This window comes from Eriocheir sinensis, chromosome 17 (genome assembly GCF_024679095.1).
Source record: "Eriocheir sinensis breed Jianghai 21 chromosome 17, ASM2467909v1, whole genome shotgun sequence".
In the NCBI taxonomy this organism is placed as follows: Eukaryota; Metazoa; Arthropoda; class Malacostraca; order Decapoda; family Varunidae; genus Eriocheir; species Eriocheir sinensis.
In genome coordinates this window covers 10,503,288-10,530,509 of record NC_066525.1, presented here as the reverse complement: position 1 = coordinate 10,530,509, position 27,222 = coordinate 10,503,288, and the positions used below count along the sequence as shown (strand labels likewise).

The following is a 27,222-nucleotide window of genomic DNA, read 5'->3' as shown; positions in this document are numbered from 1 at the left end:
AACCTTCAAGGTGATTTGTTTTCCTCTCTATACTGCACTCCTCTTCCTCCCTTTTACCATCATCTCTTCTTCCTGCTGCTTTACTTACGGCTCAGCATCATTTCCTCTTTTCATAAAATGTTTTCCAGTGTTCTTTTTGCTGCTGCTTCTCCCTATTGCTCTTGTCTTGTTATCGATACGTATGAATGCGTCACCACCGACGTTATCGGTGTTTGCCCATCTAATTAGCTCCTGTTCCATCTCAACGCTCTCCAACTTTGCTTTACCCCTCCAAATCCTTCTTGTCATTTCAGCTTTTCCACTCACCCACTTTTCTTCCTTGCTCCCAGTTATCATTCCCTTGCACATTAACATTTTATTGTTAAGGTTTGGGCGGTAAGTGAGCCGGGTAGGACACGTAGGAATGGGTTAAGTTGGATAAACTCAGATTGAACAAAGATACGAGCAAGCACTGGTTTCCCGATAGAGTGGTAGATGAGTGGAACAGGATTGGCAGTCCAGTTGTGGATGCTAATACGAGAGATATATTCAAGAAATGGTTAGATAAAATCATGGTCTCCATGCTTCTTAATCTCCCACTTTCCCTTCCCTTCCGTGTCCCATGGTTCCCTTCCTTGCCCGCCTTTACTCCAGAAAAGCAAAAACTAAAAGATTGAAGAAAGCAGTAATTAAGAACCTGACGCTTGCTGATAATTTTTATTTTACGAGATAATGACAAACATTGAAACTCTTCCCAACTTTTGAAATTTTACGGGAGATTCGAAACAATAACAACCCCAGATAAATCAGTCATCCATTTTTTTATCTTTTTGCATCTGAAAGAGAATAAGATAAACATGTTTACTTTCCGCAAACTTTTTGGGGCTATAATAAGAGGAGATGTAAAACAATAAGAATACATTAACCATCATGTTCCTCGTAAAAGCCTCCCGAACGCCACTGTCAGACCACTTTGTAAACTCGCGTCAAGAGTAAACACAAAATATTTCGATGACACGCAAAGGTCAAACGCAGCCTTCACGTCCTCCTTATGAAGTGAATCACCCGAGCCCGGTAATTAGCTTCCATCAGGTGTGCGCAGGGAGGTGCGTCTCCGCCCAATACCATGAATTATGCCTCATAATCCTTAGAGTCTCGTCCGCTCTACCTCCGTAACCGAGCATTATAATTAGCGCAGTAGATTATCCCTGGAGCTGCAGGCCGCGTTGACTTCATCTCCACTATCATTAGCTCAGGACCCTCCCCCCCATCCCCACCCCCACCCCCCTGCCCTCCTGCCGATACCCGAGCGAGAGGAAGAGGACGAGGAAGGAGTAAAAGGAGGGTAAGGTGAGAAAGAGGTACGAGAAGGAAAAATAAATATAAAAGGAAAAGGAGATTATCAAGAGCGAAGAAGATAAGGTGGACTATTATTAGGAAGGGGATGAGGGAGAGGATCAGCGTGACATCAGCAAGGCACTGGATGAGGTCTGGTTAGAAGGCTTGCAATACGAATCACTATAATCTGGACTGCCAAATTAAACGGGGAAAATTATTATGTGACTTCCTTAAACAACGCTCACCTTCCATTAGACAAGGCAGTGATATCATTCCCCTTCCCCCTCCACAACGTCAACGCCATCAACAAATAAAAGAAAAAGTAAAAAGAGAAAACGCAACACTATATTCACACGATCATTCAGCAATCAAATAACCAGCCCACTACCGAAGCCAGAGGAAGTGCAACCATTCTGCTGAGCCCCTCAATTAATTTCCTTCAAAGCCGAGACAAAATCACTTCTTCACTTCATTTACAGCTCCAGTATTTGCTTTTTTCCCTCCTCAACGCTGCCCTTTAGTAGCTCTAACTACCCCCGTGGTCCATCTGCTCGCCAAGGCAAACAGATATTCTCAAGTCCTCGGCCCAAGTGGAACCTAATGGAAATGGAGATCAGTTTTTTTTAGAGGCCACATACACTTCACGGACCATCGAAGAAGCAGAAGCAAAAGAAAAAGAAAAAGCAGAAGCAGAAGCAGAAGCAGAAGCAGAAGAAAAAGAAGAAGAAGAAGAAGAAGAAGAAGAAGAAGAAGAAGAAGAAGAAGAAGAAGAAGAAAAAAAGAAAAAGAAGAAAAAGAAGAAGAAAATAAAAAAAGAAAAAGAAGAAAGATGTTGAGTAGATGGAAGTGAAGCAATGCGTGCAAAATGATAGGATAATGAGGTGATAGAGAAAGAGGGGTACCTGGGGGATGCAGAAGGAAGTAAGGAACGGGAGGGTGAAAGGAAAGGAAAGGAACTAAAAGGGAATTAATGTTCTGCAGTGATTGAATGGAAGGGTTGATTAAAGTATAGGAACGACCAAGACGCGTGAAGAATGGAGTGAAGATGCGAAGAAAGTTAAAGAAAATTGTAAGAAAGAATGGAAATTATCTTTAAGTAGCAACTGAAGGAAGAGGACGACAGTTTGTAGTGTTGAATAAAACATGTAGATATTTATTGAAGCTGGGAGTTCGGCAAGTACGAAATTAGTAGAATAAATATAAATGAAAAAAATAGAGTATAACAAAAAGTATCACACAAATTTAATCGCAAATAAAATTAAATCATATATTGCACTCTGAATATATAGTGCAAAGGAGTTACATTGTCCGTAGGTGGTTAAATATTTGGATCCTCTTTGGCATACTTCTTGAAACTATAAGTGCGCTGTATGGGCAGGGAAACTCTTCTTCCTGACCTTCAGATACATGTTGTTGATGCAAAGAACAGGCCGCGTGCATGGCTTCCTCCACTTGTTTCCTTGCCCATTCGTGATGCAAACTGTCCAGTGTTTTAGTGTCGACACCCAGTTTTCTACCTTTCTTAACACCACAAAAAACACCACAAGCCAAAAGTTTTCTTGCGGTTGAAACATCACAAAATAAACTAGTGAATAGGAGAGAGTGGTGAAAAAAAGTTGGAAAAAAGGATGAAGAAATGGTTTAAGTAGGGATGGAGCATTCACAAAAATGGACTGAAGGATAAGAAAGAGGAGTAATGAAAATAACGCAAGGAACTGGAACAAACAAGAGAAAGAAGAATGGAAAATAGATGGATAGAACACACAAATAAGGAGCACAGTCATAACTCACACCTACACCTATTGCCCTTTCCTCAATGCTGTACCTTCCCTATGAGTCTACAAAGAAGAAGAAAAAAGATGAAGAAGACGAAGACGAAAACGAAGAAGACGAAGACGAAAACGAAGAAGACGAGGACGAAGTCGAAAATGAAGAAGACGAAGACGAAAACGAAGAAGACGAAGACGAAGACGAAGAAGACGAAGACGAAAACGAAGAAGACGAAGACGAAAACGAAGAAGACGAAAACGAAGAAGACGAAAACGAAGAAGACGATGACGAAAACGAAGAAGACGAAAACGAAGAAGACGAAAACGAAGAAGACGAAGACGAAAACGAAGAAGACGAAGACGAAAACGAAGAAGACGAAGACGAAGACGAAAACGAAGAAGATGAAGACGAAAACGAAGAAGACGAAGACGAAAACGAAGAAGACGAAGACGAAAACGAAGAAGACGAAGACGAAGACGAAAACGAAGAAGATGAAGACGAAAACGAAAAAGACGAAGACGAAAACGAAGAAGACGACGATGAAAACGAAGAAGACGAAGACGAAAACGAAGAAGACGATGACGAAAACGAAGAAGACGAAAACGAAGAAGACGAAAACGAAGACGAGGACCAAAACGAAGAAGACGAAAACGAAGAAGACGAGAACGAAGAAGACGAAAACGAAGAAGAAGAAAACGAAGAAGACGAAAACGAAGACGAAGACGAAAACGAAGACGAAGACGAAGACGAAAACGAAGAAGACGAAGACGAAAACGAAGAAGACGAAGACGAAAACGAAGACGAAGACGAAAACGAAGACGAAGACGAAGACGAAGACGAAGACAAAAACGAAGACGAAGAAGAAAACAAAGACGAAGACGAAGACGAAGACGAAGAAGAAGACGAAGATGAAAATGAAGAAGAAGAAGAAGAAATGTTGAATAAGAAAAGTGAAAAAAAATATGTATAAAATGATAAGATAATGAGGTAGTAAAGAAAGAGCCGTACCTGGAATTACATTACTCCAAGACGGAAAAGAAAGAAATTATAGTTAAAACAGAAAAGTGAGGGAGGAGAACGCAGGTTGGCTGGAGAGGGATGGGATGGCGTGTAGTACTTGGCTAACCTCGCGTTTCTTCGGCGAGGGAGTCATTAGCTGAGCACCTGCCTCCCTCCCTGCCCCCCTCCCTCCCTCCTCCCCTCGGGCTGGAGTCACCGTGATGGATGGTCGCCGAACCCGCACCAGAACACCGACTCATAATGAACCGAGTATGAAAATGACCCGAAAGTGCATGATCGATCGAACGTCCTCCTCCTCCTGTTATGGGTCAAGTTGCTGGAGTGGAAGGAGGGATGGAGAGAGGGAAGGAAAGCTGAAGAGGAAGGGGAGAGAGGGGAGGCAGGAGGGAAGGTAGAAGGAGCCAGGCACATATTTAGTTAATGATGTAGGTGACTTGTTTGCTAAATGTGCAGTGGTGGTGGTGGTGGTGGATAATTAGTGTGTGTGTGTGTGTGTGTGTGTGTGTGTGTGTGTGTGTGTGTGTGTGTGTGTGAGTGTGTGTGTGTTCCTTTCTAATTGGAACTGATCCATTTCCCGTAGGCACATTAACTGACTGACTGACTTACAAAAACTGAACTAAACATATTACTAATCATATTCACTGACCATAGGAAAGTGACTGGATATCTGACTGACTGGTTTCTTGAGGGTATTCATATCTTCCGACTCATTAAAGAAAAGATACTGAGTTATTACAATATTACTTACTGACTGAATGACTAAAAAGCCGATGAAGTAAAGGTGCGCATATTACCATGACAAATGTTCTTACTTATTTACTGACTGACAGGCTTAATAACTAAATGAACGCATGGATGAAAACAAATTGACCCTCTGACGCACCCCCCAAAAGAAGTGAACGCCTTAATCATCTACATATGGATCGACTTCCTTACAAATCACTTTACTGTCATAACCATACTGATAAGGAACAATACATTAATAAGACTCCCCATAGCCTTTATATTACCATCAGCATGACAGCCACTTCGACTATCACCCCTACCAAGAAGACAACCACCATCACTTCACCGTCACCCCAATAACCACAAACCCATTACCTTTTTCCTTCATGGCGCCATTAACACTCTTAGTTATACCATACCCACCACCACCACAAGGATCACCTTCATTTATACCATAACCTCCACAACCTCCACACCCTCCACCTCCTCCTCCTCTTCCTCCTTCCCCTCCTCCTCCACTGAAATGTCGATCACTTCAAGCTTTTTGCACCCCAATCTAACCCGAAAACTAGAAACAACGGTCAAACAATTCAATCACGGAGATGTAGTACAGACATTGGCAGAAGTTATTTCTCGAACAAAGTCTTCTGCCACGGGAACAATCTCCAGAAGAAGTAATAAATGCGAAAACAATCAACTGAACAAAACGTATCCGCATATATGAACAAGTGCTTTACTCCGTTCCGAAAATCAATGAAGTTGGTAACGAACTGATTAATCATGGAAACAGACAGTCCTATAATAAGCTAACACCCTTGCTCTCGCCTGCTCTTCGATGCTACCATGCTTTCTCCTCCTCCCCTATCATATAAAGCCATATAAAGACAAACAAATGCTATCCAATCCATCGCCAACACCTATTGCGTGTGCCTTGCCCTTTAGGATAAGACATACAATAAAATTTTACAACTCTCTCTCTCTCTCTCTCTCTCTCTCTCTCTCTCTCTCTCTCTCTCTCTCTCTCTCTCTCTCTCTCTCTCTCTCTCTCTCTCTCTCTCTCTCTCTCTCTCTCTCTCTCTCTCTCTCTCTCTCTCTCTCTCTCTCTCTCTCTCTCTCTCTCTCTCTCTCTCTCTCTCTCTCTCTCTCTCTCTCTCTCTCATACATCATACACCCTTTCAGCACTCAGTACCGACCCCTTTTCCTTCACCTGCTTCGAACACTCACTACGTCAAGACCCATGAGACCATTCTTGCTCAAATCTCTTCGACTATAAGATTACCATGTCTAAGTGACGAAGGAACTAAGGGAATCTTGTTGACCTACTACTTTGCTTCATGATACTTAACTGTTTGCTGTGTCCTAACCAGAATATTTAGCGTCTTTATTCTATGATATGCTTTGATTGCCTGAGAAAAAATATAGCAATTGATCTTGAACGCTTTAATATTTGTGGCGTTTTTCAGCATAAATGTTCGCTGGTTTTGTATTCATTCTTTTTAGCAACAAACATTTTCTTTAACAAATTACTCTATTTTCAGCATTATCTGCATCACTCTACAAGTGCTTTCTTTCATTATTGTTTTCTTTTTTTTTATCTGTCTTCTTTGCTGTAAAAAAAAAATCGATCCACCTATTTATCTGTCTGTCATACTGTCTGTCAATCGGTTTGTCCTTTAACTGTTAACCTCATTATATATTTCGTTGTCCCTCATTAATTTTGTAAACTTATTTTTTTATATGTCACTTCAATGCTGGGTCTGTTGGCGCGGTGATTAGTGCGTAACAGAACGAATGGAGTAAAAAATAGTGTCGTAACAAGGTATTGAGAGAACCTGCCCCTCACGACTTGCACAAGAAGGGACTGCTCTCACGTTTCCCTTCGCACTTTTCTCATAAATTACATTCTCTCTCTCTCTCTCTCTCTCTCTCTCTCTCTCTCTCTCTCTCTCTCTCTCTCTCTCTCTCTCTCTCTCTCTCTCTCTCTCTCTCTCTCTCTCTCTCTCTCTCTCTCTCTCTCTCTCTCTCTCTCTCTCTCCTTACCTCTCTCCATTCCTCCCTCCCTCCATTGTCCTTTGATTTAAATGAAAACGTCACTTTTTCAACAACAGTTTATTTTCGACGGATCAATGCTTTGTACTTTACCTTACAAACTCTACCGATTATTCACCCTTTTCATCACCCTCATGATTTTCCTTCTCCTTCTCTTACGCCTCTTTCCCTCTTTCTTCTCGTCTTTATTCAACTACTAAGCCGCCTACTTCCCTCTCCTTACTTCTATGCTTCCTCCTCCTTTTCTTCCTCCTCTTTCTCCTCCTCCTTCTTACTCCATATCCATATTTTTTTCCTTACCCTCCTAAATCATCTCCCTCCTTCTCTCCTTCCTTACCTTATCAATATATATTTTCTTTTCCTGCTTCTTTTTTTTATTTCACTATTCTCTTTTCCCTTAGTCTTTCTTGCTCCTCCTCCTCCTCCTGTTTCGCCTTCTCCTTCTTCTCATTCTCTACCTCCTCCTATTTTTTTCCTTTTCTCCTTCCCATTCTCTTCCTCTTTCTTCTCCTTCTCTTACTCTAACTTGCTTTTCCTTTTCCTCCTTCTCTTCCTTTAACTCCAATATCCTACTCCTCCTCTTCTTGCTCTTCGTTTTCTTCCTCTTTTTTTTCTCCTCCTCCTTCTCTTCCTTTAACTCCAATATCCTACTCCTCCTCTTCTCCTTGCTCTTTCACCAATTGCCGTGTTCTCCTCTTCGTTTTACTCCTCCTCCTCCTCCTCCTCCTTCTCCTTCTCGCCCCTCCAACTCACGTTTCCTCCTCCTCCTGCCACAGCCCCGCCAGAGGTACGGGAGCTACGACGAGGTGTGTCAGCGGCCAGTGGGGCGGGTCAGGCTCTGTAACTGGGTCCGCTTCGTGTCTCCCGCCCTCCACTTCACGCCACAGGTCAACATGGTCGCCTCCAGGGTCAGAGGTGAGTTCGAGATGCCCCAGCTGATCCCCCGTGACCCCTGCCTCCCCCTCCCTCCCTCCTTCCTTCCTGTTCTCTCTCTCTCTCTCTCTCTCTCTCTCTCTCTCTCTCTCTCTCTCTCTCTCTCTCTCTGACTCTCTCTCTCTCTCTCTCTCTCTCTCTCTCTCTCTCTCTCTCTCTCTCTCTCTCTCTCTCTCTCTCTCTCTCTCTCTCTCTCTCTCTCTCTCTCTCTCTCTCTCTCTCTCTCTCTGTTTTTATTCCACTTGTGTTTATTAAGGTTTATTTCACAATTCGCTTCGCCTTTTACTGATTCATCCTGTCCCTTCCCGGTTTGCCCTGCTTCTCCTTGCTCTTCCCTGCCTCTCCCTATTTCACCGTGCCTTTCCCTTCTATTCTTCTCCTCCAAGCCATGACTTACGAGGTATAACTTCCGTATATGTCTCAGCTTCAGGAGCCTTTCAGTACATTTTTAAGGGTCGACTAATGCATTTCAAGACTTTATTTTCCCCTCTCTCAGTTTATTTTGCTATGTAGTCGTGTCGCGCACCTCTTTTTTTTTTACAACAAAGGAGACAGATCAAGGGCACAAAAAAGAGGAAACAATAATAAAAAAAAGCCCGCTACTCGCTGCTCCTAAAAAGAATCCAAAGAGGTGGTATGAGAAGGTTACTTATTATTAATTTTATTGTATCTGTTAACGTGCAAGCTTGAATGTAAAAGTGAATTGTTTAAAACGTATCGGTGTAGTTAGATGGTTGGATATTGAAGGGATAATCATCTGCTGTTTGAGGGATGTGATAGGGGGAGGGGGGCACTTTTCCTCATCTCCTTCTCTTCCTTTAACATCCATATCCTACTCCTACTCCTCCTCTTCTTGCCCTTTCACCAATTACCGTGTTCCCCTCTTCGTGAACGCTCCCTGTATTTCTCTTCCCACCTCCTTCTTCCCTCCCTTACCTTTACCCCACCCCCCACCCCACCCCCCATTCAAGTACCATCGTTTACCTTTGGTCAAGCGATAATGTGGGTGAAAGTACGAAAAACCTAAGCTCTTTTCACGCGACCACAGTTTTTGGGTCACCGTTTAAAGTTTCTTCTCACCCCTGACTGCTAATGAGGCCCGTGAGGCTTGCACACCTGACGCAGTTGCCAGGTGAGTGTCGCGTCTTTTCCCTCGCCTCCCACCGCTGCTCGCCCTCTCCAATTACCGTCCCACTCTTTCTCTATCTCTCTGATGCAAGAAATTTATGTTTTTCAGCGCAATAAACTGAATATGTGGCTAAGTGAGTGTCGCGTACCGTCCCTCGCCACCCAGAATAACAGTCGGCTCCGCTCCAGCTGCCCTCTCCCCCTCCCTCGGTCTCAAAGTTATAATTGCCATCTAAGTACCTCCATGCAGTACACCTTCTCCTACCCAAACCTTCTCCTTCAGTTTATCTTTGTTTCTCTCTTGCACATTGTTTATTTTCTTCCATGGTGATTATACTTTTTCAATAGTCACACGATTCTTCTCTTGATCTATTTCCTGTTTCGCCATCCGATATACGACTCTCGCGATAATCTTTCCTCTTATTCCTTTTGACCTTTCGAGAGTCTCCTGTTGTATGTATTCTATCTCAGTCTTCTTATCATTTACTTCTTTCCTTCCCTCTTTTTTCACCAGATTTCTATTCTTCAAATTTATTTCATTATTTCCTTTCCATTGTTACATCTTTATCTTCTCGTGAACCTTCCCCACCTCTCTCTTTCTCTCTTAAATAACGACTAACTTAGAAATTCGGACTCGCTGAAACTTCACTAGTGCTACAAGCCAAAGCATTCAGCCCGGCAGTCAGCGTTGCCTCAGGGCGTAATCAGGCATATCTGACGAGACGTAACCCGTCTAATTTATCACAGAGTCCAACAACATAAACAGACTCTCCACGACTCGCCTTGAGCAGCCAGACGAAAACACCGCTCGCTGGGAACGTTCTGCGCCAATGACTGTTTCCTGCAGCGATCAAAGAGATGCACGTGGCCCAGTCTTACATGGGAGAAAAGGAAGTGCATGCTGTAATGATTGTTTTCGAAGACCACGGGAGGCAATTCAAAGGCAATAAAAAAAAAAAATACAGCAAAAAAGTCCGCTATGCCGTTGCTGTCTAACAAGTGATAGTATAAGAATATCAGAATTCAGAACTTAAAATGGGTCGGATAGGTGTTTTGATACTCCCCTCTTGAAGGCGTTTAAATACTAGGCAATACATCTGGGACATTTTATTCTCTATTGTCCTCTATACAGTGACATCAGAGAAAAAAAGTCAAGCTCTGTTCCAGAAACCATACAAAGAAAACTGGATTGCTAAACTGTTATTTGAAGACCACACTGACAATGAAAAAGTGAAACAGGTTCTGCAAGAGTTCTGGAAAACAAAGGGAAAAGCGGCGGACCACAACCACCCAGGAACAGACAAGAGGAAGCAAAGGGTGAGGCCGTTGCAAAGGCTATCTCCCCGACCTGCAACTGAACTGAGGCAAAAGGAAATAAAGTGAGGCAGTGGTGGTGAAGGCATAGCTCTGTTGTGTTAATGGAAAACTGATGGTGTTGGCAGTGGTGTTGATGGCGGTGGTGGTGGTGGTGTTGATAGCGGTCCGCGTCACCTCACTTGTAAGATAAGAGTAATGAAAGGACAGTGTTTGTCATTATCTTCATCCTCCTCCTCCTCCTCCTCCTCCTCCTCTCATCCCCAGTCCCCCCTTTCCTGCCGTCTCCTCCTACTCCTCTTCCCTCTCCTCCTCCTCCTCCTCCTCCACTTTCTCCTCCTTCGCCTTCCCCTCTTTCTCCTGCTCTTCTTTTTCCTCCTCTTCAGTTTATCATATGTGCCAACGACTTAGAAAATGAAGTAAAATCCACTCTATCAAACTTTAATCGTAACATCGCAGTAGGGCAGCCAGGGGGTGCCACGGGGGTCCGGGCACCGACACCAAAGTGGGTAATGAGACCCTCACGACAGTCGCTTGCGAAATCGTCCCCCGAAAAAATAATCAGATCTAAACACTGTCAAATGTCCTTCAACGTGGAAGTCTCTGCAGGTTGTACAGGAATAATCTGGGTCACCATCAGCAGTGGCCTGAAGCATACAAACCACCGCAAAATGGCATACAACAAAGATCGGATTCATAGCAAGGAACTTCACGTGTATGATGCCGAGTAACGTGACTTTATACAATTACACCTAAATTATGCAGTCAGTCCTGGTCCCTTAATTACAAAAAGGATATTGAATTACTGGAGAGATCTACGACACGCAACGAGAATGAACAGCAATCCCAATACATGAGCCCACACATACGCGCGCAACCCCCCCCCCCCAACCCCCCACCCTCCCCCATGCACACGCAGAGTCCTCCCACACACACCCGCCTCTGGAGCAACAAGCCGCCTTACCCCAAACCATTACGAGCGTCACAAAACACACAGGTAGCTCCGCGAACACCTTTCCCGCCACCTGATCACCACCTTGGCCTCATAAGCCACGCGCCGGCGCACGCCACACGCCCGCGGGTCACGTAATGGTGGGAAGGGGCGCCCGTGACTTCCTCGTGTGGCGGTCGAGCACGAGACTGAGGCAGGAAGCGTGGGAGGATGTGAGGAGCACGTGGACGGAAGTAGACGTGTGAAGGAGGTGGCGCGTGGGTGATACGTTGTGTGTGTGTGTGTGTGTGTGTGTGTGTGTGTGTGTGTGTTATTCGTATGTCGTGTGGAAGAAAGAAAGAAAGAAAGAGATACAGACATGCAGATACACAGACAAACAGCCATACAAACAAACAGACAGGCTGACTTACGACTGAGTGCCTTACTGACTGACTGAAACATAGACACAGACGGAAAGACAAAACTAACAAGAAAAAAAATGAAAGAAATAGAAACACACAGGCTCAAGAAGCATTATATGATCGTAAGAATGACCGCAAATAAAAAAGAAAAGTAGAATTATAGGGAGAAGCAAGCAGCCTTAAGACGAAGGGTACATCATGCTCTTGTTGCAGGCACCTCATACACATATAATGGAAGGTCGAGAAACACCTGCATTTAACCAAGCCCGAAGACGATGACGAGTGTAACCGAAAGATCAACGGAAGCATTAAATATTTATAAGACATGTATATCTTTCCCGTCACTGTTATTGCCCATACAAACATCGTCACTATATATAAAAAAAATTCTGACACTTAGAAACGCGCTCACACACACACACACACACACACACACACACACACACACACACACACACACACACACACACACATTCGTCACATTTTTAACTTTCCCCACGACCTGCTGCCGTGGTAAGTCCGCGGCACGTATAAGGCAAGACCCTCATAAAGCATATCTAATTGCATCCTTTAGGTTGTGCAAATATAATGGCCCACGAGAGACACGGGGGACAAGCGGCGCCACTCCCACCGGGTTGGCCGTTCCCGCGGCGGCCTCGCAGCGCGGCCCAGGGTGGTGTGACAAAATGTTAATCTAATCCCATGGCTAGGGCGGCAATAAAGCAGAAGGAAAAGCCCCATCTGGTCACCCTAGGACGGCGGGGAGGCCCACGAGGCACGAGGAGGAGGGGGCGACACTCAGAGCTCCATTAGCGCAGACATAAACCGCAGACCGCAAACACCTATGACCTCAGGATGCTCTAAAAGAGTCACCCCAACCGCAGACCGCAAACGGGGGACGGTCTTTGGTGCGGCACTCTGTCTTCTCCCCTCTACCCTCCTTTTCCCTCTCTACCTCATCTCCCCATCCTCCTCCTGTCTTCAGTCCCTCTCCAACCTCCGCCTCGCCCTCACCGTCTCCTCACCACACACTCTCTATTTAGTGTCTGTCTGGACATCTGTCTTGTCTGCCCCTCTCGCTGTCTGAGTCTTTTTCGTCTCCGTTTGTTCATTTCTACTTGACAGTTTATGTCTGTCTTTCTTTGATTACTTTTTTTCTTGTGGTTGCTGTCATATACTGGATACTGGCTGCAGCATCATATTTATTTCTCACACAGGAGACATTACCACGCATATTTCACATTTATCCGACTATCCACACGACAGCCTGTATCAGCTGACGATGTGTAAAGTTTGTTTTTCGATTCGGTGATGAAGGTCGTTCCATCAGCTACATTCATTACATCTTCAATTAGCCGTGCAGGTCAATGACGTTTCTTTCTGAACCTGCAGTAGCAAACAGAAATCGTCACTGCATTTACCTTCGGAAAGAGGCTGTATTACCATAACGTAATTAACTGAAAATCTCCATACATACTGAACACCATCATAAACTGGAAAGTCTCTAATAAATATACACACATACACATGCATACAGAATTAATAGAAAAACCCAGTACGTTAACATTCACTCCTGATAAGTGAAGATGCGTTGATGAATTCCTAGCATTATCATACTCGTCCTTTTGTAACCCCCTCCAGGAGTCATGCATGAATGTTAAGAGAGAGAGAGAGTCTCTCTCTCTCACTCTCTCTCTCTCTCTCTCTCTCTCTCTCTCTCTCTCTCTCTCTCTCTCTCTCTCTCTCTCTCTTCATCTCCTCCTCCTGTTTCCCACCACCACCTCCTCCTCCTCCTCCTCCTCCTCCTCCTGTTCTTGCTCCTGCTTCTGTTCCTCCTCCTCCTCCTCCTCCTGCTCTGGGCCTCGTTCATGCCGATATAAATGGCCGCCGTGTTCCCGCCGCCGGCACTCCGCGTTGTCTGCCTGGAATCATTGTCAATTCGTCTTAATCCCGCCACATGTCGCGGCGTACTGCAGGGCCCGACTACCCCTCCGCCTTCCGAGCCGCAGCATCCGAGTTCCTGCGGTCACCCAAACCTCATCTCTTCCATCTCCTCTTGCATTTTACTCTCTTTGTCTTTTTCTTCATTTTATTTTTACTCTCTCACATTCTCTTTGGTTCTGTCTATATCTTCACTCTTCTCTTTGCTATCTCCTCTTCTTTCTGTCTTCCTGTGGTCACTAAACATCACCTCTCCCATCTCCTCTTGCATTTTACTCTCTCTTTGTCTTTTTCTTCATTTTATTTTTACTCTCTCACATTTTCTTTGGTTCTTTCTATATCTTCACTCTTCTCTTTGCTATCTCCTCTTCTTTCTGTCTTCCTGTGGTCACCTAAACATCACCTGTCCCATCTCCTCTTGCATTTCACCCTCTCCTTGTCTTCTTTATTCTGTGCTCTCTCCTCTACTTTCTCAAATTATCTCTGGTTTTCTCTTTTTCTCAACTCTTGTTTTCGTAGCTTTGACGTGTTTTCAGCCTTAAGATCCAGTGCCTTTTCTAGTATTGGAGTGATTTGGTTCGACTCCTTCCTCTGTTTCCTCATTCCTCTTCCTTATCATCCTGTTCTTTTTCCTCTACGTCCTCCTCGTTCGTCTCGTCCTCCTCCTCCTCCTCCTTCTCCTCAATGGCCCGTCTTTCTTCATGCATAATGCGACTTTTGGTTCTTCTTTCTTCCACCCTTATTAACATCCTCGGGGGCACTCACGCTTCTTCACTCTTTTCCTCCTGCCCCTGCCTCACTACGCCTCCTTCCTCTTCACCCTCCACCCCTTCAGCTCTCTCCTTGTCATCCGTCTTGCCTTTCACAAACTACTATATACCTCTGTTACCACTCCCTTTTTTTGTCTCCATCAAGCTTTTTCTGTTTATATTTTGCCTGTCATTATCCCCCTTTACATGCTACTATTTTCTTCTCCCTCTCCTTTCTTTTCATCTTTTTTTATTAATTTCATCCCCTCTTCCCCTCCATCCATTTTTCTTGTTAATATGTGTTATGCTTTCCCTCTATTTACTATATACTACCGCTCATTCTGACTTTTTATCGTCTTCTTAACGCTCCCATGTGCTATTTATTCACCCTCCTTTTCCACATCACATCTCCATCCTTTCTCCAACTTTATATTTAACTCTCTTCTCTCTCTGCCTTCCTACAATCCTAACCACCTACCCACCTTTATCGTCTCCTTAACGCTCCCCCATTCACCTCCTTTTCCACATCTCCACATCTCCATCCTTTCTCCAACTTTATACTTAACTCTCACTTCTCTCTCTTCCTTCCTACAACCCTAACGACCTACCCACCTTCCTCTCCCTCCTTCCCTTCCTCCCTTCGCCCGCTAACACCCGGGGGCCACGGAAGCCGCGAGTTTGCCCACCGCGAGCCTTTTTAACCCCCAGAAAATCTTTAGCCGCGGCAGGAAGTGTTAGTCTCGGTGGTGCCAGGAAATCAGAGTCATTTTCCCGTTATCAAGCGGCAGAAAAAGTCGGCGGAGGAAAAAGGAAACAGGATTATCGGCATTACAAAGACAAGAAGATGGGAGCGGAATGATGTTTTTTTTTTTAGTACAGATGGTCTTGTTGGTTTCTTTTACTCTATACGCTTTCTTTCGTTTATTTAGCGCGTATATTTTAACAAAAAAGCAACGTAGTCATTCAGGCAACATAATAGGGTCTGTAAAAATACTGCCGTGAACTGAATCTAAACTCAAGTGGTCAGGACGAGCCACAGACTGACGCGGCCGACCAGCCACATCCTGCACGCCTGTTTTAACGTTGGCGAGTTTTGTTGCAGAGCATTGCCTGCCGCGAGAAACGCCCAAGGGTGAGGCCGTCCACACATTAAAGTTGTTTGGATGTTGCTGTGTGTGTGTGTGTGTGTGTGTGTGTGTGTGTGTGTGTGTTTGTGGAGGGTGAGGGTGCGAGTGTGTGTGTGTGTGTGTGTGTGTGTGTCTAAGTTCTCTTTTCTCCCGGCAGGCTCGGTGGTGTTCGAGGTGGTGCGGGAGGTGTCGCCCGGCGAGCGGCTGGTGGCGCTGCTGCTGCCAGAGGTGGGCGGGGAGGACTCGCTACTGCTGCCCGCCCTCTCCCTTCTCCGGTCCTCTCTGTACCGCCGCACGATGGACTCCATCATGTCGGAGGCGCCCCTGGATCTCTCACGCTCCCTCCTCACCTCACCGCCTTCTCCTCCCTTCGACTTTAGAAGAGGAGGATCCAAACGGAAACCACAAGAGCTCTCACCCCGTCGCTCTCCCTCGCCACCTTCACCGACCTCCACGATGGCCTCTGTCGGTTCTTCCTTCTTCCCTTTCCGGAAAGCAGAGTCCAACGTGTTCCACCGGGAGGTGGAGGCGGCCGGAAGGTCTTCTTTTTCCCTGAACCTGCCTCCACACACACGTGAGGCGGCCCCCAGCACAAGTATTGGCTACCCGCCGCCGACCAGCGTGTCCATGGTCTCTGCGGCAAGACCCAGCGAGGTGCACCTAGCCATAACTCCCACCAAGCGGCGGGAACGGACGATGCTGCCGTGCTCGGAGTGCGGCAAAGCTTTTGATCGGCCGTCGCTGCTCAAGCGGCACATGCGGACCCACACAGGGGAGAAGCCGCACGCGTGCGACGTGTGCGGCAAAGGCTTCTCCACCAGCTCGTCCCTTAACACTCACCGGCGCATCCACAGCGGCGAGAAGCCCCACCAGTGCGGCGTGTGCGGCAAGCGGTTCACCGCCTCCTCCAACCTCTACTACCACAAGATGACGCACGTCAAGGAGAAGCCTCACAAGTGCTCGCTGTGCACGCGCTCCTTCCCCACCCCAGGCGACCTGCGCTCCCACATGTTCGTCCACAACGGCCAGTGGCCCCACAAGTGCTCCATCTGCGGCAAGGGCTTCAGCAAGCTCACCAACCTGCGAAACCACGCCCTTCTGCACGCAGGTACAAACACAAAGTGGGCCTTGTGGCCGTGTGTCCATGACAAGCACTTACCACTCAGAAGTAGTTATCATGCAGTGCTTAACGTGTGTGTGTGTGTGTGTGTGTGTGTGTGTGAATATGTAGTTTTCCAATGTAAGTACAAAAGATATTCTACGGTAGCATTGCATGACTTTTAATGTATAAAAAGGTGACTAGCAATGAAAGAAAAAATAAATAAAACTGCTTAAGCTGAATGAGATAGATTCATGTATCTGAAATGATCATACAAAATATATATGATAAACTTATTTGTCTTCAAGGACATAAAGGTAATTCTATTATGTCTTTCCTAAACAGAAGTGAAAAGGAACGAACATCCATTCATGTCGGCGACCAACAACGTCTCCTCGGCCTTGGCGTCGCCACCAACCACGCCAACAACATCCTTCCTGACTCCCTCCTCTTCTCAGGCTTCAAACATCTCACCTCTACCGACGCCCTCACGCACCACCTCTCCGTCACCGCCTCCCTCATCCTCGCCGTCGTCTGCCTCACCCACGGCCCACACACCGCCTTCAGTCACCTCCTCAGAGCCACACGACACCTCACCCTCACCAGCACAAAGGCAAGATGACTGCCTTTCCCCAGACATTGCTTCAATCCGCGCCAGACCACTGCTAGGTAACAAAAGCCATTCTTCAACCCCATCCCGCCCTTCATCCCCAGCAGCACCTACCTCCCCCTCGCTCCCATCCGGAGATACAAGAAATGTATCAACCAAAACCTCAAAGACACACACATACACACGATTTTTCCTCGACGATTTGCTTCACTCGCCCAGAAGCAACGCCTCGCAGGAAGATACTTCAACGCCAAACCAGTGCAAAGAAACACCAACAAAGGAGGAAAACCCAGAGACGAAGAGTACGAATACGGATGCGGAAGTGGGTAGGAAGGTGGCTAGAGAGGAAGAGGAGGAGGGAGAAGAGGATATACAAATTATTGACGACAGCACTGACCACAAGGAGAGGAGAGTGAGTGAGCAAGACCAACCCGCCAAAAGGTAGCGCCCGTGGGATTGGTCTCGCATCTCACCCTAAATACCTAGACCCTAACCCCCCCCCCCCCCGCCCGCCCATACCTTGCCCCACGTCCTATTACCGTAGTCGCGTGCTTGAATAGCTTTACCTCTTACCTGGAGCTTTAAACTAGTAGTGTACCAAATCGAGAATATTAAAAAAATAGATCAAAGTAAAATATATTGTAAAAAGAAATGTTAGATTAGTTTTTATCTTGTTTGTAGGTGTGATAGAGGATTTTTGTTGTTGTCTTAATTTAATGTTGTTCCTTGGCGTTACTTTCGTGTGTTCGTGTTTCCTCCATTACTAAGCGGCATTTCATTATATCAAAGCATATATTTCTGATGGTAATTCTTTAGCAACAAATACACACACACAGAAAAAAAAAGAACACCATCAAACACACATACATACATACGCGCGCCCAAGAGCACTAACAGAATTTCAAACATCATCACCTTTCATTCTCTCCTTAAGTGCTCTGTGTTTCATGTTCTGCAACACACACACACACACACACACACACACACACACACACACACACACACACACACACACAACCATATGCCTTGAGGTTCCAGTTTCCGTAACAAATCCTCTTCTCATCCCTCATCCCTACAGTCATCAGAGGCTGGTCGTGCAATATTTTTCTTAACGTAGAGTGTATGTATTTATTACCATCGTATTTGTTGTTCCAAAATAAAACACCTTCCTAGTTCACTCAGCCCTTTATTCCTGTTTAAGTCAATGCATGCAACACTCCATACTTATGTTATTTTGCCAAGTGGTCGTGTGTTCTAGTGAGCATCAGTAGAGGAAGAGGAGGAGGAGGAGGCAAAGGATATAGAGTTACTAGAAGAACAAGAACGAGAACAAGAACGAGAACAAGAACAGCAACAGCAAATGCATCACCATCAACAACAACAAAAAAACAGCAACAAATACAGCAGGATATGGCATGTGAGAAAAGAGGAGAAAAAAAGACAAGTGAAAGTGAGCACGCGACGTATGCGCACCAGGTGTCACATTATAATTTCGTTTCTCCACTAACCAGGGGGAGCGAACACAGGTGAGAAACACGTACACAGGTGAGGCAAGAGTGGCCGCCTCTGACCGCCCTGAAGGAAGCGTGAGAGGAGAGCTTCGGAGCAGCATCACGTGGTTACTAACGAAGGGAAATTACAGGTATTGCGTCCCAGTTTTGTATAATGATCATCTTCTCGCAGTCCATAAATTCTAGGGAGCCAATACGCCCATGATGGCATCCCTGAATACTAAAAATTCGTCGGTTGGTGCTTTTAATATATTCAGACAGGTTGCAGCACGCCATCTAGCCAGCAGAATCTACCAGTAAATAGAATGCAATTTTCCTGCTAACACGCTGTATTTCATAGTGGTATATTCTCGACACAGGCTCCTGCACACCAGCTGACTGCAATCATTATGTGTACAGAAGTGCTGGTGCTAATATTCTTTTTTTCTTGGGATACCATCAAATTATAGGCTTTTGCAAACGAACTAGTCGAAATTAACGAGTATACAGACTGTCATGTGGGTGTTAGTGGGCTGTATCCTTTTTTTTATTTTTTTTATGTCTACGCCTATAGCGCCGGCAGGCTTGCTTGAGGGGCCTGGATGGTGTTCGGCCACAGCCCGTCATGGCGCAGGCAAGTGTTTATAGTGGCGTCATCTTCTCTTCCTGTAGTGGTAACCTTTCGACACAGGCTCCTGCACGCCTCCTCACCGAAATCTTAAAGCGGAAACAGATCCTTGATGTGGATGCTCAAGGACAGCATTCTAAAGAGGTACCTTCCCAAGATATTATTCCCGGGGTTACGAAGGCGAGATGTGGCACCGGAAAACACATTGTTTCTTGAACTTGTGGTTGGGGGCTCGTGGCTGGGTCAGTCTGTCATGTGATCTCTCTTCTAATAAGGTTGTATCGCTTTCATAGCATTACTGTAATAGCCGGGTTGGCGATTTAAGCTAGAGACTATATATGTAAAATAGACTAATTTTCTATATTATATTCAAGATGCTTATAAAAAAATCCTCATAAAGTATTATTAAACGCTATTTGAAAAACCCCAAGGGCTACACGCTTTACTCCCTCTCGGATCGTCGCCATTAATTAATGAAGGACTGATATTTCAACATCACCAGAGAGGTACGCCGTGTGTCAGTGCACAGGGCACTAAGAAATTACAAGATGCAAAGATTCTCCTCACACACTGCATGTTTCTTGCCACTCTTGTGAGCAGCCACTAACAACGACAGCAGCAAAAGGACAGCACCTGAATAGCGTCACCGGCGCGAAATCACCGGTAAATTATGCATGCCACGACCAAATGAAGCAACAATCGCCGGAGTGTACCCAACAAAGAACAACAAACCTGAAGTGAATACATGTCATTCTACACATTCTACACTCAAAAGATTAGCAGACTGAAAGGGCGCACACACACACACACACACACACACACACACACACACACACACACACACACACACACACACACACACACACACTCGATATTCTCGGAGTGAATCACAAACAAATAGCTTTTTAAAAACATTCTCTCTCTCTCTCTCTCTCTCTCTCTCTCTCTCTCTCTCTCTCTCTCTCTCTCTCTCTCTCTCTCTCTCTCTCTCTCTCTCTCTCTCTCTCTCTCTCTCTCTCTCTCTCTCTCTCTCTCTCTCTCTCTCTCTTATTCTTTCTCCTCTTCTCATCACTCGCCTTATCCTCCCCGTTCTGTCAGGCACTATTATTTTTTTTTCCTTTTTGTCACTTTACACGAGGCAGCGGCTGATTAGGACCGCCGGCGTACTGGCTCCCATCAATTACCACGCCCAGTCTCTCCGATCTCCGGCCTTATCAGTGAGTGGCGCGCATTTTATTATTTTTATTATCATTATTTATCATTTAATTTCCTACGACGAGGCATGCATCCGTCTACTAAAGGAGGAGGAGGAGGAGGAGGAGAACATGGAGGAAAAATAAAAGGAGAACGAGATGAACAGGAAAAGAAGTTGGGGAAATACGAGGGGGAAAAGGAGTAGGAGAGGGAGAAGAAAAAGGACGAGAGAAGGAGGAGGAGGAGGAGGAGGAGGAGGCGGAGGCGGAGGCGGAGGCGGAGGCTGAGGCAGAAGCGGAGGCGAAGGAGGTATAGGAGAATGATTTGAAGAAGAGAGAAAGGGAGAAGAAGGCGGATTAGGAGGAGGACAGTGGGAGGAGAACCAGCAGGAGGAGAAGAAAAGTGCCGGTCCCCATTTGACAGGTAACTCGGCTCACCCTCTAACGCTCAGGTAATTAACACTTTGGGACAGGTGGATTGTGTGGTTATTTGCTGGTGTGACTTCACGTTCATCAGTTCGTTTACGTCCCTAGTTCTCTCTCGTTTTTCCCATCCCTCAATCGCCTTCCATCCTATAATTCTTTCGCATCATTTTTCTTTTGAGTATATAATTGATCTCGCCACATCCTAATTGCCTGCCTACTTGTTACTTCTTTAACGACTTTCTCTCTCTCTCTCTCTCTCTCTCTCTCTCTCTCTCTCTCTCTCTCTCTCTCTCTCTCTCTCTCTCTCTCTCTCTCTCTCTCTCTCTCTCTCTCTCTCTCTCTCTCTCTCTCTCTCTCTCTCTCTCTCTCTCTCTCGTGGTTGGCGTTTTTAGTTTACTTTTCTTAAATATTTTGTTACAACTTTGACTATGTTCCCCTCTTCTCCCAACAAGTTTCAGTCTTCTCTCTCTCTCTCTCTCTCTCTCTCTCTCTCTCTCTCTCTCTCTCTCTCTCTCTCTCTCTCTCTCTCTCTCTCTCTCTCTCTCTCTCTCTCTCTCTCTCTCTCTCTCTCTCTCTCTCTCTCTCTCTCTCTCTCTCTCTCTCTCTCTCTCTCTCTCTCTCTCTCTCCTCCCATCTCCTCCTCTTCCTCCGCCTCCTCCTCCTCCGCCGCCTCCTCCTTCTGCTCCTCCACCTCCTCCCAATAGCCTTCAGCACAGCCTTAAGCTACACACAAAATTATTGACTTATCGTTTGCACTTTTTTTTCCTCCTCAATTTCCTCTCGTGGCATGAGTTCTTTTTAGTTCCCGTTTTCTTTTGTTATTTTAAACTTTTATATTGGCTAGGATAGACTATACATCAAGGTTACGTCTGAACAACAAATTCCTTTACCTTCCCCCCCAATTACGTACATTTTCCCATTTACCTATATTTTCTTGTAGGAGTGACATAAAGGGCGGTGGTCGGCTCACACACAACCCTGTGGTCCCGCGTTGCATTCCTGTGGGGTGTGTAGACGGATGAGCTCTCTCCTTTTATCTCCCTTTCTCCTTCACTCTGTCTCTTGTCCACCCAGCTGTGTATGGGTGCTGGGTGTCAGTGGGGGGTTGTGTCACACCTCCCGGCTGTGTGTGGGTGTGATGTGAGATTCCAGCCGTACCCGAAGATCCGGCATTTGGGTTTTAAGCTCATTCATAAGAACCTAAGGCCCAAATTCAAAGGCACAAGCACGCGCGCCCGCGCATCCACCCACACTCACACGTACCTCTCCCCCCCCCACCCCACCCACCCACCCACACACGCTCACATGTGCGCGCGCCCGCGACCAAATAAATATAAACGCACAGGTTTTGAAAACGATGCACACCTTCCGAATTCATATAGTTCCTTTTTCTTTCCACCTCTTCTTCCTCGTCCTCCTTTTTCTACTTCTCGTTCTTTTTTCTTCTTTCTTTTTCTTCTTTTTTTCTTCTTCTACTTCTTTTTTTTCTTCTTCTTCTTCTCCTTCTAAGCTGAACCTTTTATGCTACCACCTTACCACTCCTCTTCCTCCCCCTTGTTCACTTCCATCCCCTTGCCGCCCTCCTTCTCCCCTGTCTCCTCCTCCTCCTCTTCTTCCTATTTCTCTTCCTCTATCTCCTTTCATATCCTCCCCCTCTCATCCCCCTTCTTAATCCACCACCTTCTCTTCCTCTTGCTCACATCAGTTTTCCTCCTGCTGACATCCTTCTTCTCTTCCTTCACCTTTATCTCCTCCCCTACCACCACCAGCCTCTCTCAAGCGCCCTTCTCGTAGCCTCACACCACTTCCATGAGACACAAGATATGCAATGGCGGCCTCTTTGCTGGGAGATGAAGGTAGATGGAGGCGGCTGAGCTGGGACGGGTGTATCGAAGGCGGTGGGGGAGGCATGGCATGAAGGAGGAAGGAGTGATGGCAATGTCTAGGTGGTCACGCTGCTGGGGCCGATTACCGCGTAAGGTCATCGAGGGTCATCGCCAATTATTAGTAGACGGTGGAGGCCACGTTGCCATTCACTGCCGATCGTCGACTTAATGAAGAATTTTCGCCCAAGAGTCTCGGTGGTAAGAAATGACTGACTTTGTGAGAGACTGTGAAATAGGGAATGGGGGGGGGGCTGGAGAGAGAGAGAGAGAGAGAGAGAGAGAGCGTGCGTGTGCGTGTGCGAGTGCGTGTGTGTGTGTGTGTGTGTGTGTGTGTGTGTGTGTGTGTGTGTGTTATGAAGAGGGTTAAGCTATCTGCGTTAATAACACTTTCCGTCCGTCCGTCTGTTCTGCTCCTCACTCCACCGAAAGTTATTTATCAGTCACCCTCTCACCAATCTCTCTTTAATTCTTCCCTCCAATCGTTATCATACATATTTTTCCTCCATCATTTCATTCTCCTTCATGACATTTCTATTACTCGGCACACAACTTCTTTCCTTCGGTTTCATCTCAGCTCCTTTACCTCTATTATCAACTTCTTTCCTGATATCCTTCCTTCTACTCTATATTCATATATTATCATACTTCCATTTAAACTTCCCACAATCACCTTAGTCTTTCTCCTCGCATCTCATCCCTTTCTTTATTCTTCTACGCCTCCTTCCTTCCTCCTGTACCCATACAAAATTCTTATTCCCCTCACTTTCCCACTCCATTCCGTATCCTCTCTTTGCCTTGTGCGTGTACTTGGACCCCATGAACATGATGAATTAATAAGTACTCTCAAGGACAAGCAGAGTGAACATGACCAGCGGAGGCAGACTTGAGGAAGAACTAGGGTGCAACACAGGTCTGAAGCATCATACAAACAAAGTATCTCAGTAGAATATAAGATTTACACTATTTGAATGTCAAATATTGATTATACTATTGCAAACGCTGAAAAGTATTAACAAGGTCATGCTTGTATAGGATTTAAGCCCAATGCAATAGTACTTGTGTTCCAGTGCAAAAAAAAAAAAGATCCTAAAGCCCAAGAGTGCTTCCAGTATCGTGTACTTTCCACGCTCATATTTTGTTTCTCTATACCCATCCCTTTTTACCTCCCTGCCAGCCTCTTCCTTCTCATAACCTCCCTTTCTAATCCCAGCCGCTCTCTCACTTTTCCTTCCCCTTCTCCTCGCTCACTGCTCTTCTCTCCTCCCGTCTAACTCAGTGATGAATTACTCCTATTTTCTCTTCCTCTCCCGCCCGTTTTCTCTTCTCTTTCCTTTCTCCGTACAAGTCATGATGCGGGTTGACCTCTCCCTCCTGCTGTGTGACTGCCCAGCTCTCCACCCAGGCGCCCGACCCCTCCCGCGGTCTAACCATTGCCCTGATTTCATCGCTTACCTTTTCCTTTTTCAGCGTCTTTTTCCTTTACCTTTCTTCTCGTCTCTGTTCTTGATCTTTTTTTCATACATTATCTTTCTCGCTTTTCCTTTTTCTTTCTTTTTTTTCTCTTCTCTCTCCTTCTCTTTCAGGCACCATTTCGTTTTCTCGTTTTTCTTTTGTTTCTTTCTATTCCCTCTCACTTCGGTCTCCTCTTCCTCCTCCTTTTCCTCCCCCTGTACAGTTATAGGAGTGTGAAAACTCGATATCATCTCCAGATTATTGTATTTTCCTCCGCAACTTTTACTCAGATCTTCAGGTTATGAGTTTACGGCGAGACTGTGTGTTGAGGGTGGAGCTTCAATATTTTTTTTTCGTAGGACACAAGTTTCCAGTTTTGCAGCATCGGTTGTTTCTGCTAACTTTTTCTTACTTTTTTTTCGTGTTTTTTTAGCTTTTGAACAATTGATATCGATGTAACTGTCTTTTTTTTTCTGTTGGTGGGGGAAGGTGAGCGAAGTATGCGTCCAACCCACTTACACCCACACCCATACTCTCCTCCATACACCAATCCAGCAGCCCATCCAACATACATTGCACCCAAAACATCCACATAACCCACCCACCTAGCTACTCCACCCGCTCAACATCTCCACCTATCCATGCTCCCCATCAATTCTTCCGACCAACCAACCCAGTTTCTCCACTATCCATGCTCACCAATAATTCTTCTAACCACCTTCTCTGTATATCAACTCTCCCCATCAACCCTTCTATCCAGTTGCACCCACCTATCCACCCCACCAACCTTTCCATCCATCCACACACCATCAGCCACCCAAACCTTCCTACCCATCATTTCCGCCTACCTATTCTACCCACCAGCCCTTGTATCAACCCTATTACCTAACCACCTTCCCTATCCACCCATTTACACGCTTCTCTTAAACTCTACGCAGCTGCCGCCACACTCACGCTTCACTCGCGCCTACACAAGCTTTCTACACCACGCCACGCCCTCTCCACCTAACCCCCCCTCCCCCCCCGCCTCACGCACCCCGTCACGCCTTCCACGCCCACGGCAGGAAAATCTATTACTCTCGTGGGCTCAGTTCGGGATCATGTGAACGTGACGGGGAAAAGTAGTACAGGGAGGGCGTGGATTTTTTTTTCACCTTATGACAGATGGCTGAGAGTATTCGTGTCTTGTATTCTTCTTATTTTCCTTCGACTCCTACTTTTTTATTGATGGTTGAGAGTATTGCTTTATTTTCTTGTTCTTCTCCTCCACCTCCTACTTTATTTTCCACCTACTTTTTTTATTGATGGTTGAGAGTATTCCGATCTTTTCTTATTTTCCTCCTCCGCTTCCTAGTTCATTTACCGTCTAATTCTCCTTCTATTTAATTCTTCTTTGGTAGTTATCCTTTCTCATCGTCTTACGTTCACAAATTTCTCATCCTACTTCGCTGCTAATATTTTTTTTCCTTTCCCATTATGAACAAACTCAATAATAACTACTTTTCTATTATTATATTTTACTGATTTACTTATTTATTTTTCCCTTCTATTTTATTCTTCCTTGACATCACTCTAACTAACAACTCTCTCTCTCTCTCTCTCTCTCTCTCTCTCTCTCGTGTGTGTGTGTGTGTGTGTGTGTGTGTGTGTGTGTGTGTGTGTGTGTACGCGATCCTGCCTTTTTATTCTCTAATACATATAACTCATTCCTTCCTATTTTTCCATCCTTTCGGTTCAGCTTCCCTCCATTCTTTCATCACCTTCCACCTTTCGTCCCCCATTCTCTTTCCTCCTTTTCCCAACTCCTTCACCTCAATAGTTTTCTCTACGTGCAGTCTTGTCTGAACACACCCCGCCACTAAAATACATGTCACACAGCACCAAATAACAGGAAGACAATAAGAAAAACCAAGACAGCAAATCCTCGGAGGACTTTAAAAATACTGTCAAAATCTAGTGAAAGATAGGCGGCAAATCATCTGAAGACTTTAAAAATACTGTCAAAGTCTAGTTAAAGAGATATATTCACGAACGATATGATAGGTAGCTACTAACATCAATTCAAACATGATGATAAAGAAACGTACTTAGCAAACAAAACATGACTTTAAAACCTGCAATTCCACGAGCAGTTAGGCTGGGAGTGACGGCGTATTACCCTGCAGAACATCGACAACATAATGATCACCGAATCAAAGCATTAACAGGTCACTAATTTGGGGGACCTGAGAGCTAATGGAGTGCGGGAGCGTGTCGGGAATGGCAGACAACATTGTATGGCGGAACGCAGCTTGTTGTGAAAGGGTTGCAACACGCCTAATCATGGTGCTTACCTTTGTTAACCCGAGGAAAGGTCTGAAAATGACAACTTGTGCAGCGGTGAAGAGGACATGCAAGGACCGGGTGGTAAGGTGGTGGTGGTGGTGGTGGGGTGGTGGTGGTGGTGGTGGTAATGGATAGAGGAGGAGGAGGAGGATGAAACATGGAAACATGGACGAGCAAGCAGCAGAAAGCCTGTTGGCTCATTACAAGGCTGCCTGCTTTCAGTGATTTAATCAATCCGTCAGCCACAGCAGTGCTTTGCGGGAAGGATTAAAGCACTTGTTTACCTACTCCTGGATACATTCAGTTCACTCCCGATGCAGCAAAGTGCCGATCAATGCGTTTCTTGAAGGAGTTGATTGTCTGCGCTAACCACTTCTGCAGGAAGGCTGTTCCAGTGACGAACAACTCTATTCGAGAAATAACTCCTGCCGATGTCGGTATTGCATCGCTTTGCTTGAATTGTTTTTCCATTGTTCCTTGTCCTCGGGTTAGTTTGTAGCGTGAAGAGTTTGGAGTGATCAACATTGCTGAGATTGTTCAGGTACTTAAAGACTTGCATCATGTCTCCCCGCAGTCGTCTCTTTTCCAACGTGAAGAGGTTGAGTCGCTCGAGTCGCTCTTCGTAAGGTTTCGTCCTCAGTGATGGTATCATCTTCGTGGCGCGGCGCTGTACTTTCTCAAGTAAT

The 27,222-nt window shown here is 45.6% G+C and overlaps 1 protein-coding gene across 9 annotated transcripts in view; it reads left to right on the top strand.

Annotated features, from left to right (window-relative positions):
• LOC126999936 (uncharacterized) overlaps positions 1-18,313 on the top strand; it is a 29,437-nt gene extending 11,124 nt beyond the window's left edge. For all 9 annotated transcript variants that reach the window (XM_050863113.1, XM_050863111.1, XM_050863116.1 and 6 more), the window contains exons 3-5: positions 7,659-7,797; positions 15,585-16,535; positions 16,872-18,313. In XM_050863113.1, coding sequence (XP_050719070.1) covers positions 7,659-7,797; positions 15,585-16,535; positions 16,872-17,581 — 1,800 coding nt within the window. In that variant the 3' untranslated portion in view covers positions 17,582-18,313. The remainder of the gene's footprint in view (positions 1-7,658; positions 7,798-15,584; positions 16,536-16,871) is intronic.
• Positions 18,314-27,222: the final 8,909 nt, after the last annotated feature.